Source organism: Salmo trutta, chromosome 31, assembly GCF_901001165.1.
Source record: "Salmo trutta chromosome 31, fSalTru1.1, whole genome shotgun sequence".
Taxonomy (NCBI): Eukaryota; Metazoa; Chordata; class Actinopteri; order Salmoniformes; family Salmonidae; genus Salmo; species Salmo trutta.
In genome coordinates this window covers 28,933,566-28,948,002 of record NC_042987.1, presented here as the reverse complement: position 1 = coordinate 28,948,002, position 14,437 = coordinate 28,933,566, and the positions used below count along the sequence as shown (strand labels likewise).

Here is a 14,437-nt window from a genome sequence, read left to right as displayed (position 1 = left end):
CAAACATAATTGATTTGCGCTGTTTAAGTTGTCACTGTGCTACATGACAGAAGTTATACAGACCTTTGTATGATGAAAAATGTATATTTATAACAGGCTATTATGCCGTCGCAGATAAACCTCCAATAAGTCACATTGGACCAAGAGACAGGATGCTGCTGAATGTTGGTGATACAAATATGCACTTTGGAGTGACAGTAGCCGCAATAGAATAAATTAAACTCTGTGCCTTTCTCATTATCCTATAAATAGCAAGGCAATAACTCCCAACACACAGAGGAAGAAAAACACTTTCTTAGGAGATTTTATGAAAGGCTGTCAATGTTTGTCATTAATTCTGGTCTGTAGAAAAATGCCTCGAAGCATATGGTGCTACTTAATTAGCTTGGCTTCTAATTGCCTGTAGCCTAAAGAGTGTATTATTATTATTATTATATAGGCTATGACGATGATTTGTAACAAAGGGAACACTTTACACATGTAAAATCCAAACAACCCTCTTTTTTTACTACTATACAGTATTTTTGCACAACAATATCTGTAATCGTCATAATTTCCCAAATAAGGTTACAAATATCTACAAAAACAATAAGGGGGAACAAATGCAATAGGCTACAACATTAGGAAGTATGAGGTTACTGTGCGAGACAAAATACAACAGTGAAAACTCACAATGGAGTAAACGTTTGACTTGGCTACAGTAGTTCATGGCTGAATGTCAATGGAATAGAGGTTGGTGAATGAATTTGGCCATGGTGAGGTTATAGATGCTACTTCTACCTAATATTATGTCAGTATGTGACTGCATTTAGTTAGCAAATGGACATTGAATGAATGGGAAACTATCGCTATGCATGACAAGGTTGCGTAGAATTCATATGGCGTACATATTCACTCAATGTGAATTAAGAAAACAAAACACACAAGCTTCATTCAATTATCATCTGTGATATTTGGTGGAGCAACAGACAATTAAAAGCATACTTACAAGAAATAGGTTAGTTTTGACTCACTGGTTTACCGCCTTAGTTAATAAGGCGATAAACCAGTGAGTCAAAATCAATATCTAATAAATAAAAAACATAAAATAAAAAATGTCAAAGATTTTGCCGTAAAACGTAAATGACTTCTTCACCGCCCCTTCTCTCAACATTACTTTGAGGCCTGACTGACTGGATGGTAAAGCGAAATGACGCATAATCCCTCCCAGGCTCAAAGGAAGATTCACCCCAATGAGAAAGTCAGAGTCCTCTAAAGTTCATCCTTTATAGAGTCTGTTTCCTCCTCTTCTTCCTCTGCTCCAGTCTCTTCTTCTTCCACTTCACGGTCCTCTAACTCTTCCTCCTTTTCTTCTTCCTCCTCCTCTTCTTCAGGCTCGTCTTTTGTCTGCTCTTTCCTCCCCATCTCTTCCGCCTCTAGTTTCTTCCTCTCATGTTCCTCCTGGGACACCTTCATCTTTTTCTCTGGATCCTACAAAACATGAAACAGAGACAGCCATTTTAACAAACCACAGGAATTAGCATTTTTACATTTTGTAGTGTGCTGTTAGGCAACGTTGCAAATATGTCTTCATAAGGATCTGAAACCAAACTAGTGAATTTATTCAGACAAATAATCCTTTAACAAATTGTCAGGGAACAAATTGTCAGATAACAAATTGGGGTTAGGGGAATGCGACTCAAGAGACACCAGTGTGAATACCCACTGGGCACACACTGTTTGAATCAACGTTGTTTCCACATCATTTTAATGAAATAACGTTGAACCAATGTGGAATAGACGTTGAATTGACGTCTGTGCCCAGTGGGTATGTATCAAAGTTTGAACCTGAGAGGTGAGTACCACTGACCTTAGTCTGACCCCAGGTCTCATTGCCAACCTCTTCTGCCAGCGTAGCGTCGTCTGTGATCAGGAAGTTATCGAAGATGGTCCCAGATTTCACCTGTGACAGCAATGAACATGTCTGAATTACTCCAAATATTTCTGGGCAAAAATATTATTTCAGGGATGCATTTTCTCTTTTCAATTAAAAAGGAAAAATAGAGCCTTTGTAAATAATGATCACAAACGGAATACTTTTCAATAAGATTCCACTCTTTAGCATTACGTGTCAATAATTAAGGTATTGAAACGACTGAATAAGGTCCTCCACAGTACCTGCCACAGGTCCAGGCCAATGACGCCGATGCTGTCGAATCTGTATATTTCAGAGTCTGCGCTGTATTCTGGATTGTCAATCTCAGGATGCACCCATTTGCCCTTGTAGTCAGGGTTATCGATCTTGCGGGGTTTCCATTCACCCTGAGAAGGCAAACAAATCAATTAAACAGCTGTTCATATGACTGAAGTGGCAATAGAGAAAACTACTGTCATACTCGATGTCTCATTATCAAAAAAGGAAATGTGGTCTTGTCATGTGTATAGGGCCAGGAAACACCTTAGCCCCAGTTATGAAGCGTTTGACTGCTTGCCTTATAGTCAGGGTTGGAGACCATGGGTGGCTCCCATTCACCGTCCATCTCATTGTCCCAATCCTCAGGCTTCTTAGCGTCAGGGTCAGCAATGTTCTCTGGCCTATCCCAGTCCTGACAAATGACAACATTGAATCATTAATCCCACATTAACAAAGTGAAAATCATGAGAGACATTCTACTCATAAAAGATTGACAAAAGGGATTGCTTTTGCATCAAGAATAGCTGGCTAGATACCTGGTCGGCCAGTCAGTTTCTGCCATTGTCCTGCCAATACAATAATGTGGCTTGCTAGCATTGTTGAATGCAGAAACAGCCATGGGTCTCTAGACAGAAATGGTGTCTACCGTTATCTACCCACCTCTGGTTTCTTATCGTCGGGGTCCTCCACCCTCTCCCTCTCGTCCCAGTCGTCTGGCTTCACAGCCTCTGGGTCCTTGACCTTCTTAGGGGGCAAAATATCCCAGTCCTCCTCCAGACTTCCAGACTCCACTTTCTTGTTGTCAATCTTCACCTCGTACGTGTTGTCAGGGTTCAGGATCAGAGTGTACAGATGAGTGTACTCATCATCCTGGAAAACAAAATAAAGAAGATTGATTTGATCCACCCAATGTGGACGTCACATGTCGAAAAAAGCTCATTTGTGACATATGCTTTACCTTGCACCTGACGTCCTTGCTGATGAGGTGATTCTTGCCCTTGTAGTTGATAATGACATGAACTTTCTTGGTGCCTGGGCCACAGATGTCTGGACCTGGATATGGGAAAACCACTATGATTAGCAGTACAAATTAAATATACAACCTGAACAATTGATCTAAATGTTGAATGAGGGGGGGTACAGTGTAACTAAGTGGTTATCAATCATTTTGCTAGTACCATCATTATCTCATTGGTAATGGACTTTACCGAACATGATGTTGTATTTGGAGTCTCCATGCATGTCTGCCTGGTCGAGGTCAGCGGGGAATAGTTTGATGTAGCCTCCCCCACAGTCGATGTTCTGCTCGTGCTTCACAGTGAACTGGATCACCAGGGTCTTGCCCTGGTTGCTGAAGGGCTCAAATCGAGCAGAAGAAGAGTAGAAGTGGGCATCCTGGCTGGTCTGGAGACCTGAGGGGAATAAGATATGTTTTGGACTGTTTCAACTTCAGAGTTGCCTCCTGCTCCACAGTCGAGAGGAAAAGCAAAAATGTGTAAAGAGACTGATTCTGAAATTCTCAGAACAATGGTGGGGTCACAAAACTGACTGACCAGATGAGGTGTAGGCAGTCACTGTAAAATAATTTGTTCTTAACTGACTTCTCTGGATTAAAAGTTGAATCCAAATATTTTATCACATGGTCTTAACGTCAGAGGAATCAAAACATTGGACAAGCTTATTTTTAGCGTGCACTTTAAACTGCATGAAGCCTCAGGTTCATGACACGATAGCTACCTTTGTCTTTCTCTGGATCTCCATAGAATTTCCCAGGTGTCAGGAGAAATTTCCCGTAGTCAGACCTATGGCTGGATTCAACCCACCGGGTAGTCCAAGCATCTGACAGCAAAAACAGAATCAAATACTAGAAAGGCCACAATATTGGCATAGTTGAATACAAATTTAGCTAACGTTGATGGTTTATTCAAGCACTAGGCTAGCGTCACCCATTGGCTAGGTAGATACATTTAATTAGCTGGCTAACTTGATAGCTAGCCAGCCACCATTTTTGTAAGCGACTGTGGCTTAAGTAAACTATATATGCATTATTGCGTCTAAGCACAGCTAGCTACTATCGTGGCATCATTATGGTAAGATTAGCTCTGACAGTTAGCTGTAAACTAGCTAGGCTAGTTCGACATTTCCAGATAACTGGCAATAACGGCAGCCTACACGAAATTAATGGAACTCACCCCCATCTTCAAACTGCTCTTTAAAATACAGCGATGGTTCGGCACTGGCTAGTGCAATCAGTGCACTGAATAGCATCGACCCTCGCATGGCGTGGCTTGTTCAATTTAAAATGATAGTTGGCCACCCTGCTAAATGCAGTTTCCCCACTCCCTGTCCGTCTGGCCAATCGGTCTACTCTGAACAAATGTCCGATTTTCATTGGTTGACAGGGAAGCTGAGCCCTTGGATGCTGTGGTACGGCTAATGTACCATACTGTATTCAAGAAATTAGCAACACAAATTTGCCAAAGGACTCAAAATGGTATTATCGCTTGCCTGAAGCATCATACTGCACCTACCATTGATATATAGGAACTATCTTCGAGTCATATCCTCAGCTGATAGTTAATGTAGCAAATAAGAAAAATGGCACCGATTGATTATGTTCAAATTCCTTTTATTGGTTCTGGACAATGAGGTTACTTACACTTACTGGTTTTATTTACCAAGCTAAAGTAGAACACATGTACAGTTTAATGAGGTTTATTTTAAAATCTTTCCAAACAAATTGCTAAATTATAAATTCAAGCCAGTGATGCACTGCTTTCTTCAGGACAACTGTAGGTCAGTGGTAATGGCAGTTCCTGAACACCCTCCTGACCAAACACTGGAGGGAAGGAAAAAAAGACAAGTGAGACAAATAAAGTCACTGGTGGGCTGAAACATTAGGAATCACTGGGGAGAGATCAGTATTCTTATTGTCATCAAGATCTCAGGGAGAGAGTTCAAGAATTGAATCATCATTTGCTAACCCCACAATTTAACTATGAATCATAGACCAGAGGGGTATACTACAAAGCAGGATCAGCAAGTTAGCATTAGCCAGATAACATTGATACAACTATATTGACAGGTCCATCAAGCAAGCTAAACCTGATATGGTTTTTGGTTGCAGTCAATTACTGTGCCCATTTCAAGCTGATCTTGAAATGGGCACAGTAAAGTTTTGAATATTTTAGGTAAGATTACAGACCAACTCATTGAGCCCACTGAAATATACCCCTCATGTAAAGGGTCAGACACTGACTCAGTAAAGCCAGTGGCAGATACTGAAAAATAGTTTTTTGCATGTGTAAAACATACCCGCTCAATTGATTCTCACGTGTCGGGGGAATTTATTGCACATTCATCTCGACTTCCAACACCCCCTTGAACCTGGAGTGGGAATAAGCAATGGGTTCAGGAGCAGCACAAGATATTCACCCCATTAAACCCCCAGAAATAAATGGAACAGTTGGAATATAATCAGTGTACTCATATGGCAGAATATTTTCATCACTGGCTGTTGAAATGTAAAGGCAGTGTTGCGCAAGTGCTTACTTTTACTTGTGGTCCATCTTGCATCAATTTTGACAGCGAGAACCAGGATCAGTCACATTTTTATCTCGCCATGCCTGAAATCGAGAATTTGTCAGGAAGTGCATGAAGCCATATTTAAAATGACATCTAATTGCCAATACATCAGATAGGAGCGAAAGACAATGCTGATAGTTCTTCATGGTTAATCTGCTGAACTATGCGGTCATCATTTGTATCAGCAACGGTTGAGTGTCCCAGCTGCAGTAAACACTACTTACCAGCAACTGTTACATGACGAGTCAAAGGTTCCACCCAAGGGACCCCAACTTGAGGCATACCACCTGAGGATCAAATAAAGTGGATTCATAAAATGGAATCAGGGAGCAAAAATAATTATACATCCTTATTTAACAGTGGATACATCAGATAGGAGCGAAAGACAATGCTGATAGTTCTTCATGTTTAATCTGCTGAACTATGCAGTCATCATTGTATCAGCGATGGTTGAAAATGATGCTTGCAGCCAAAATAAACAGGACTCACCATCAATGGTGATCATTGTGGCTGGAAGTTCAGACCATGGCACTCCAGCTGGAGGCAAACCTGAAACAAAGTTCAATCAAGATTGTTTCAGAGGGGAGGCATTTTGGAAAAATTATGGCAGTAGATCATTTCATTGATCTAAGATCCTTCATCCTTCCCAATGATAATCAACGGCATAGCTAGTAAAAATCCAAACAGCTAAGGGTTTCCATGAAAACATACCAGGATTGAGCGCTCTGGATCAGCAAGAAGTTAATCTAAAAGGAAAACATTCACTATTAAATTTGTCCAGTCATAACATGTCAATCACATAGTTTAATAGATAGCCATCAGTTTGAAAATGTGTCAGAAATCACTTCTGTCCACTACTCTTATTCAAATATTCATCACAGGCTAAATATTAATTACAATGAGTGATCATCAATGTGTGCCATACCTGATTGTAAACCATTAGGCAGATACATTAGTCATCCAGGATCACGTGTGTTGAACTTCATAATCTGAAAGTTTACAGAGGGACAGTTAGATATCACAGGCAAAGTCTTACTGGAATGAAAAGTTCAAATCCAATCCATGTCTTGTCAGTAAAGTTGGCGTTTCCTCAGGCGTCTCAGATGTCCCTACCAACATGTTCTTCATCACATCAGACACGGATTAAAATCCTGACAATTTACTTAAATAGTTAGAATGTGTTGATTCTGAAGTAAAGTAAAGTAGAATTAAAGTCGGCTGTTGTGTGAAAGATGTAGCCAAGCCATAGTAGTTCGTGTTGGCAAGTTCATGCACACATGGCAGGCCACGCATGCACCTTGACTTAACGTTACACGCAAGTCAAATACTGATAGCAAAGCTGGCCACCAAGCAAAATGTTGGCGTTTTTATTTGATACCTGTATATAGTTCCTCATTTCAAGTTAAACTACCTTGTTAAAACAATCGAATAGTTACCCTTTTTTGAAGCGCACAATATGACCTCCACATTTCGACTGCTGAGTTCAGCGCGGAAAAGAATTTCAGAAGGGGTGACGTTGGTATTTATACTGTGGCCCGCTGGCTTGTGGGTAAAATTGGCGTCACATTACATGACGTTGTGCGCTGTGTTGTTTAGGCTTTGTTGAATGCTATTCTGGATCGTTGGAACGTCCCAACTCTGACGTTACCCCATTGAAGTTACAATTGTAAATGGTTACGGTAAGGGTTAACGTTAGAGTTAGGCAAGGTTATGGTTAAGGTTAGAGTAGGGACGTTCCAAAGATCCCGGATTGGACTTAAACTATTTGTTTTGTAGCTAGTCACCCGCCGTTCCACTCGCTAGTGCTTCGTTCCATCAGATAACCTTTATGATGCTTCTGGTATGGCGTCTACCATGTAATGGCATAATTATACCTAAACACAGCTAGCCACCTAAACGTGGAGAAACGAAATACATGGTTGCAAGCCGTCAGCACTAACCAGGTAGCTAAGTGAACAGACAGTAAATGTGTTAGCTAGCTAGGTGGGGTAGCTGGTTAGAAATCTGCATGGGGTCCCACTGTGGGGGCATTGCTTGACAGACCTGATAACCCTAACCACGGACACAAATGAAAATCATAGCCAAGCCAAGCCAGCTAGCTCACTGATAAACAATAGCTTGTTTTGAATTGCTGTTTCCTAAATCCCTAAAAAGCCTAATATTAGGAGTGTGTAGTCTGTTGTCAGACAACCATTTCAAGTCATCTGTATTTATGAACTCAGAAATCTAGCTAAAGTTATAAAACATCTATATATGTTGGAGAAAGTTTGAGTGCCAACCGATTTCAGTACCAACCGAAATGGTATTGTTAGCTGGGTAACTCAATGATCTAAACTTACCCCCTGGTGTGTATGTGTTGTGGTTTCAGGCTGTGGAGATAGCCAGTGGGTAATGATGGAGCAGAAGGTGCTGGACACAATTGGTCAGGCCAGACACTCTCTCTTTGGATGCAACAACAAGAGGTTAGTGTGTGCTAATGAATGCTTTATTGATGTTGTCTAGTGCTCTTCAAAATCATTACCATGTCACTCATCACTGTTCAACAAATTGGGCATGATCTTCTCACCCTTAATTGAATATTTGATTAAAATGCCATACAGGGGGGATAAAAGGCAACGAGAAAACAGCACTGAGGAGGATGGAGGGGAAGTACAAGAGAATGACTGGGATGAAAACTATGAATGTGACAGCAACATATCATATTTCGAAGATGAGATGGATCAACTTTTGGACCTGTAAGTACAATAAGTTTCACTATTACGACTTCTCTCACATGTCATTCCTTGACGACTACAGTACGGATACATATCATATAGCTAGCTGTATGTGCAAATCTTATGGAATGCAGCATACACCTTGAATTATGTGTTTTGTGTTGGGCCACTCATTCACAGTAAGCATGTGATATTATATATGATTTTTTTTAAATCACAGAATTGTATTTCTTGACTATTAAAGATGAAGGGCTATTCACTTGTGCTAGGGATGTCACAATAAACTGATTTTGCTTCACCCTGACTACATTTTTTCATTGATTTGTTTTCAGAGAGGAAAATAAGGACTGTTGGACAGAACCTTTAGAGACTGCAGACGGCAATAGGGCAGCAGTTACAGAGACTAGAGGGAGGGATGACTCCCCTCCCAAAGCGACAGTCTCTTCACAGTCCAGAGTAAGGTTTCCCTCGTCTTCCTCCTTAATAGATTCCGATTTCAAAGAAGCGTTGGATCAACTTTTGGACCAGTGAGTTGAATCAGTTTCAGTATTATAACTTGTCTCATAAAATGCCATCCCTTGACCACTACATGTGATATTATGCCTTCAAATGATGGTATGATTATTATTTTCTCACGCATAAATTTGTTCCTTGACTATTATATATTTGCATGTACTAGGGATGTCACAATTAACTGATTTTGCTCACTCTTATCCTTATTTGTCTTTGATACGTTTCAGAGAGGAAGATGAAGACAGTTGGACAGAACCTTCAGAGACTGTAGATGGGAATGATTCCCTGTCCAATGGGACAGACTCTTCACAGCCCAGAGTAAGAGGTTCCTCCCCTCTCTCCACTGAGGCTTCAGAGTCCAGTGGGGAGGATGAAGACACATTTTCCTTTGAGACAGAAGCCATAGAGACCAGAGCTTCAAAAAAGAGAAAAACCATCTCCAGCCCTAAAGGAACACAGAAAAAGGGGAGAAAGAAGGCCAGGCCTCCATCCTCTCCCCTTTGGTTATCCAGCCCTGCCAAATCCAGAAGGAACGCTCATGCAGCCACACCTCTTATCATTGGGTCAGAGAGGAGGTGGAAGACTGAGGATGAACCAGACCAAGAGCCTAAACTGTTCCCCTTTGAACCAGCTAGGACTCCAGGACCCCAGCTAGACACTTCAAAGAACTACACTGTTCTAGAGCTCTTCCAGCTCTTCTTCAGTAATGACGTTGTTGATACTCTCTGCTCAAACACCAACAAGAATGCCAAGAGAAGACATGAACAGGGATTTAAACCTGTATCTGTGGAGGAAATGTACAACTACCTCAGCATTGTAATCTATATGGGTCTGCTGAATGTGCACACTGTATCAGACTACTGGGTCCCGAACAGGTTGTATGGTATTCCTTTTTGCCGTACAGTCATGACTATGACAAGATTTCGGGCAATCACCTATTCACTGCACATGAGTGACCCAGCAGAGGATGAGGAAAACGACAAGAAGAAGGGGACTGCGGGGTATGATTGGCTCATGAGAATCAAACCTCTCAAAGACCAGATATTGGTGGCATGCAGAGCCTTCTACCACCCATTCCAGAACCTTTCCATTGATGAGCGCATGGTGCGCTCCAAGGCCTGCCACAGCCTCAAACAATACATTAAATCCAAGCCCTACAGGTATGGATTCAAGCTGTATGTTTTAGCAGATTCAAGAAATGGCTACACCTGCGACTTCAATGTCTTTATGAGCAAGAACCCATCTGCTTCAGGCAAAGGGGAGAGCTATGATGCTGTCATGGACCTGTTGAATATCCCTCACTTGGGCACTGGGTACCACATTTACGTTGATAATTATTTCACCAGCGCAACTCTCTTCCGTGACCTGTACAAGAACAAATTAGGAGCTTGTGGAACCATACGTGAAAACCGTGTGGGCCTCGCTGGTATTCAGGAGAACAGTATGCCTCCCAGAGCAAAGAGAGGGACCATCCGCTGGCTTCGTGACGGGGAGCTGCTCTTCACCAAGTGGATGGACGCACGACCAGTCATCATGTGTACCACCATCCATAAAGCCTTTGCAAAGGAGCAGGTGCAACGACGCAAGAGGTTAGAGGATGGAACCTGGACAACAGAGCCTGTACCCGCCCCAGCGCCGATTAAGTCCTACAACAAGTATATGGGGGGTGTGGACCTGTCTGATTCCCTTATCAAATGCTACAGTGTGGCCCAGAAAACCATGAAGTGGTACAAAACCTTCTTCTACCACTTTGTAGATGTTGCTGTGGTGAACAGCTGGCTCATGCACAAGGACATGGCCGTGACTAAGAACACAAAGCCCATGGCCCAAAAACAGTTCAGGGAGAAGCTGTGTTCGCAGCTTGCTGACATTGCATTGAAAGGGGATGTTCAGGAGGAGAGGGGGGAGGAGCAGAAGGAACAACCGAGCGAACAGCGAGTGGAAAGGCAGGGTGAAAAGCATGGAGAAAAACAGGATGAAAAGCAGGGTGAAGAAGAGGAAGAGGTGGAAGTTGGTTTATTGTGCTGTCCTGTGCCCACAAAAGATCCCATCACTGTTGCGTTGTGTAATAAAGCTTCTGAGGGAAGGAGGCAGTGTCATTTGTGTAAGCACAAGACCATTTGGCAGTGCGAGTCCTGCAAGGTGGCACTCTGCATAATACCAGATAGGAACTGCTTCAGAATATGGCATGTGAAAAAAGACAATGACGAGCAAGATTTAAGTTAATAGTTTATTTTCGTTCAAAGGGTTTCAGGATTTCTGAATTGGTGGGATTTATAGAGAATTGTTGCGCCTATATATTGTTGCACATTGGGCCAGTAACCGAAAGGTCGCTGGTTTGAATACCTGATCCGACAAGGTGAAAAATCTGTCGACTTGCCTTTGAGCAAGGCACTGTAACCTAATTTGCCCCAGGGGTGCCATACTACTATGGCTGCCCCTGTAAATCAACATATTTTACTCCACCTATCCGGTGTATGTGATGACAAAACAATTGTATTTATTTTTTTAATTCAAATGTATTTGCGTTCACCACAAATGTTTGCTTATGGTTGTCAATAGTTTTGTGCGGTAAACACATGGCTTGCTATAACTGCCAAAAGCTCAATGCTTTCTATATCACATATCAGGAATTGCTGAACAAAAAAACATTGGAAGACATTTTGCTGTTCATTAGAAAATTAGCAACTGTTTTTTTTTATTGATCATTTTGGAAATTGTTTCAGATCATTCTGAATTTGTTGTTCACCTTTATGCTTTGGAATTGCCACTTTGGGAACATCTCAGCTTGCCTGCTTTGGTTACCAGGGTTTGGGTTAATAAATAACAACATCTATAACATTCCCTCTGTATTCTTTCCATTTTATTTAATTGTTTCATTAAATTACATTTTGAAATGTACGCAACTAATTGAACTATGTTTCTTTTTTTAGGTGTCTTGTTTTGACATATTATCTTATGTCTACAATAATGTACCATATTAGGGGGGAATAGTATCTGATGGATTAACAGTATCTGATAGGAACAGTATATAATTGATTCAGTTTGGACACAAATATTATGATTGACCTCAAAATATTTATTAAGAGAGAACTTTCACATGAGCATTCTGGAGCTGGACTTCTCACAGTTCTCTTGAGATCATCTTCTTTGACTCTTGTATTGATCCAAATGATTATCGCCCTCTTGCTCCTCTCCTCCTTGGAGTCTGTTTTCTCCTTGTCATAACTGTACCAGAGACATTTGTATCTGTCCCTGCTGAGTTCGGCAGCAGCAGGGCCAGTATGTTAAAGATGCACTATGCAGAAATTGTTCCGGCATTTCCTGGTTGCTAAAATTGTAATAGTTCACCTAATTTTTGTTTATTTGACAAAAAACAAGTATAAAAACAAAAAGTGGCAGCATAGAAATAACACATAGAACAGATCTGCTTTTTAGACTTGCTTTAAATGAGAATGACAGATCTATAACTCACATTTCTATGTGAATTTGGACAGGTCGCCCAAAAAGTGACATATTGCAGCTTTTAAAGATATTCCACCTCTTCATCACCTTCAGCCTCAGATGCTTCTTCAGGCAGTGAGTTGTCCTCATTACTACCCTGGCTGCTGTGTTTGTCCTCCAACTTCTCGTACCAGAGCCCATTTCTCTCGGTTCTCTTCAGCTTATTCTTCTTCCTGGCTATCTCCTCCTCCCACTCTTGCCAGCATCTTTCCGGCCTCCATCTTGTTTTCTCACCCTTGAGGAGTTTTGCCCAGTTCTCTTTCTCTCTCTCGCTCTCGCTGGGCATGGCTGCAAATCACTCCACCATTAATGTAGAACTCATCACTTTGAGTCTCCTCCCTTCAGTATGTTCTTGCAATCTTTCTCTCATTTCTCGCTTTTACTTTTTAGTTCACCCAGCCAATCACTTTCCCTGGCCCCGGTCTGGACCCTACGCCTGTTCTCCTCAGCCTTCTGAAACTTATGCTGGGCTTCCTCCAAAGTTGAGGAAGACATTATCTTATTGTTGCCCCTGTGAGGCAACTTCATCCTCACACTCTTCATTCTCAATGTCCAGCAGCTCTGTCTTCCTTGTCAGCCCTGTGCCTCGGTGCTGGGTCAGCCTTAGGCTCGAGTCCATACTCAGGTGTCAGGTCTGGTTTTGGCCTGGGCTTGCACTCGATGGCCCCGCCATTTGGCACAGGAACAGGGACAGCAGGCACCCACTTTCTCTGTACCCTTTTTTTGTCCTGCTGCACACTCCATATTTGTGTTCCCCAATGTCTTCTGTCCTCTTTTTCTTTCATAATTTTCTGTCTTTGTGTTCTTACCTAGTACACTAAAATTCTCTATCTCACTCAGTCTCTCCTTCATTGCCTTCTGTTCCCTCCTGGTCATCTCTGCCTCCTGCCTCTTGTTGGCACAAAACAGGGATGTACAGTATGGAGGTGAACAATCTGAAGAAGACTCTTCTTGGGTTGTCCTTATTTATGTCATTCAATTCCATTCCATCATTCATTCCATTGTCATAATCGGAACTACACTGAACAAAAATATAAACGCAACATGTAAAGTGTTGGTCCCATGTTTTATTAGCTGAAATAAATGATCACAGAAATGTTCCATATGCACAAAAAACGTATTTCTCTCAAATTGTGTGCACAGATTTGTTTACGTCCATGTTAGTGAGCATTTTTCCTTTGCCAAGATAATCCATCCATCTGACAGCTGTGGCATATCAAGTAGCTGACTAAACAGCATGATCATTACACAGGTGCACCTTGTAAGAGGACAATAAAAGGCCACTCTAAAGTCTGCACTTTTGTCACACAACACAATGCCAGAGATGTCTCAAGTTTTGAGGGAGTGTGCAATTGACATGCTGACTGCAGTTATGTCCACAAGAGCTGTTGCCAGAGAATTGAACGCTCATTTCTCTACCATAAGCCGACTCCAATGTCATTTTAGAGAATTGGCAGTACGTCCAACTGGCCTCACAACCACAGACCACGTGTAACCACGCCAGCCCAGGACCTCCACATCCGGCTTCTTCACATGCGGGATCGTCAGAGACCAGCTACCTGGACAGCTGATGAAACTGTATTTCTGTCTGTAATAAAGCCCTTTTGTGGGGAAAAACTCATTCTGATTGGCTGGGCTTGGCTCCCCAGTTGGTGGGCCTGGCTCCCAAGTGGGTGGGCCTGCCCAGTCGTGAAATCCATAGATTAGGACCTAATTTATTTATTTAAATTGATTGATTTCCTTAAATGAACTATAACTCAGTAAAATCATTGAAATTGTGGCATGTTGTGTTTATATTTTTGTTCAGTATATTTTTGTATGTCAGTGTTACTTTTGTCTGAAAAGGTACAGATGGTTCTGAAGCAGCAATTTTTTTTCCTGATTTCCTGATATTGTGTCTGTAAAAAGCATAAAAACTAGGCTGAGCCCATCTATATGAAATACTACA

At 41.7% G+C, this 14,437-nt stretch overlaps 2 protein-coding genes, 1 long non-coding RNA gene and 5 other non-coding genes across 10 annotated transcripts; 1 reads left to right on the top strand and 7 right to left on the bottom strand.

The window, feature by feature from the left end:
• Positions 1-479: 479 nt before the first annotated feature.
• Positions 480-4,586, bottom strand: LOC115169886 (calreticulin). The gene is made up of 9 exons (XM_029725963.1): positions 4,366-4,586; positions 3,911-4,012; positions 3,382-3,585; positions 3,132-3,226; positions 2,834-3,043; positions 2,472-2,585; positions 2,158-2,301; positions 1,850-1,942; positions 480-1,470 (listed from the first exon to the last, which is right to left on the bottom strand). The coding sequence occupies exons 1-9, from the start codon at positions 4,451-4,453 to the stop codon at positions 1,252-1,254; spliced, it is 1,269 nt and encodes a 422-aa protein (XP_029581823.1). The 5' UTR covers positions 4,454-4,586; the 3' UTR covers positions 480-1,251.
• Positions 4,587-4,781: 195 nt separating this feature from the next.
• On the bottom strand, positions 4,782-7,259 carry LOC115169888 (uncharacterized). Its single transcript, XR_003870933.1, has 8 exons — positions 7,195-7,259; positions 6,684-6,747; positions 6,470-6,504; positions 6,248-6,307; positions 5,983-6,045; positions 5,726-5,799; positions 5,489-5,560; positions 4,782-5,012 (listed from the first exon to the last, which is right to left on the bottom strand). It is a non-coding gene; the product is annotated as an uncharacterized LOC115169888 (long non-coding RNA).
• LOC115170292 (small nucleolar RNA SNORD47) lies at positions 5,617-5,689 on the bottom strand. Its single transcript, XR_003871035.1, has one exon. It is a non-coding gene; the product is annotated as a small nucleolar RNA SNORD47 (small nucleolar RNA).
• Positions 5,859-5,943, bottom strand: LOC115170294 (small nucleolar RNA snR60/Z15/Z230/Z193/J17). Its single transcript, XR_003871037.1, has one exon. It is a non-coding gene; the product is annotated as a small nucleolar RNA snR60/Z15/Z230/Z193/J17 (small nucleolar RNA).
• LOC115170295 (small nucleolar RNA snR60/Z15/Z230/Z193/J17) lies at positions 6,119-6,202 on the bottom strand. Its single transcript, XR_003871038.1, has one exon. It is a non-coding gene; the product is annotated as a small nucleolar RNA snR60/Z15/Z230/Z193/J17 (small nucleolar RNA).
• LOC115170301 (small nucleolar RNA SNORD75) lies at positions 6,572-6,642 on the bottom strand. Its single transcript, XR_003871044.1, has one exon. It is a non-coding gene; the product is annotated as a small nucleolar RNA SNORD75 (small nucleolar RNA).
• On the bottom strand, positions 6,820-6,899 carry LOC115170293 (small nucleolar RNA SNORD74). Its single transcript, XR_003871036.1, has one exon. It is a non-coding gene; the product is annotated as a small nucleolar RNA SNORD74 (small nucleolar RNA).
• A 71-nt stretch (positions 7,260-7,330) lies between the features above and the next one.
• LOC115169884 (piggyBac transposable element-derived protein 4) lies at positions 7,331-11,829 on the top strand. 3 transcript variants are annotated; one of them, XM_029725959.1, is made up of 5 exons: positions 7,331-7,437; positions 8,127-8,220; positions 8,359-8,493; positions 8,805-8,999; positions 9,213-11,829. In XM_029725959.1, exons 2-5 carry the CDS (start codon positions 8,150-8,152, stop codon positions 11,209-11,211), a joined length of 2,400 nt encoding a protein of 799 aa, XP_029581819.1. In that variant the 5' UTR covers positions 7,331-7,437; positions 8,127-8,149; the 3' UTR covers positions 11,212-11,829. The 3 variants fall into 3 exon arrangements, with proteins under 3 accessions (XP_029581819.1, XP_029581818.1, XP_029581820.1); XM_029725958.1 differs by lacking the exon at positions 7,331-7,437 and adding an exon at positions 7,444-7,701; XM_029725960.1 differs by lacking the exons at positions 7,331-7,437; positions 8,127-8,220 and having other exon boundaries at positions 8,377-8,493; positions 8,805-8,928.
• The last annotated feature ends 2,608 nt before the right edge of the window (positions 11,830-14,437 follow it).

Excerpts from the sequence above, each read along its gene's own strand:
- LOC115169884 (XM_029725959.1), top strand. The coding sequence starts at position 8,150 with ATGATGGAGCAGAAGGTGCTGGACACAATTGGTCAGGCCAGACACTCT. Across the intron at positions 8,221-8,358 it reads TTTGGATGCAACAACAAGAG|GGGGGATAAAAGGCAACGAG; the intron begins GTTAGTGTGTGC and ends AATGCCATACAG. Across the intron at positions 9,000-9,212 it reads TTGGATCAACTTTTGGACCA|AGAGGAAGATGAAGACAGTT; the intron begins GTGAGTTGAATC and ends GATACGTTTCAG.
- LOC115169886 (XM_029725963.1), bottom strand. The coding sequence starts at position 4,453 with ATGCGAGGGTCGATGCTATTCAGTGCACTGATTGCACTAGCCAGTGCC. Across the intron at positions 3,586-3,910 it reads AGATCCAGAGAAAGACAAAG|GTCTCCAGACCAGCCAGGAT; the intron begins GTAGCTATCGTG and ends TATTCCCCTCAG. Across the intron at positions 3,227-3,381 it reads CAAATACAACATCATGTTCG|GTCCAGACATCTGTGGCCCA; the intron begins GTAAAGTCCATT and ends TCCCATATCCAG.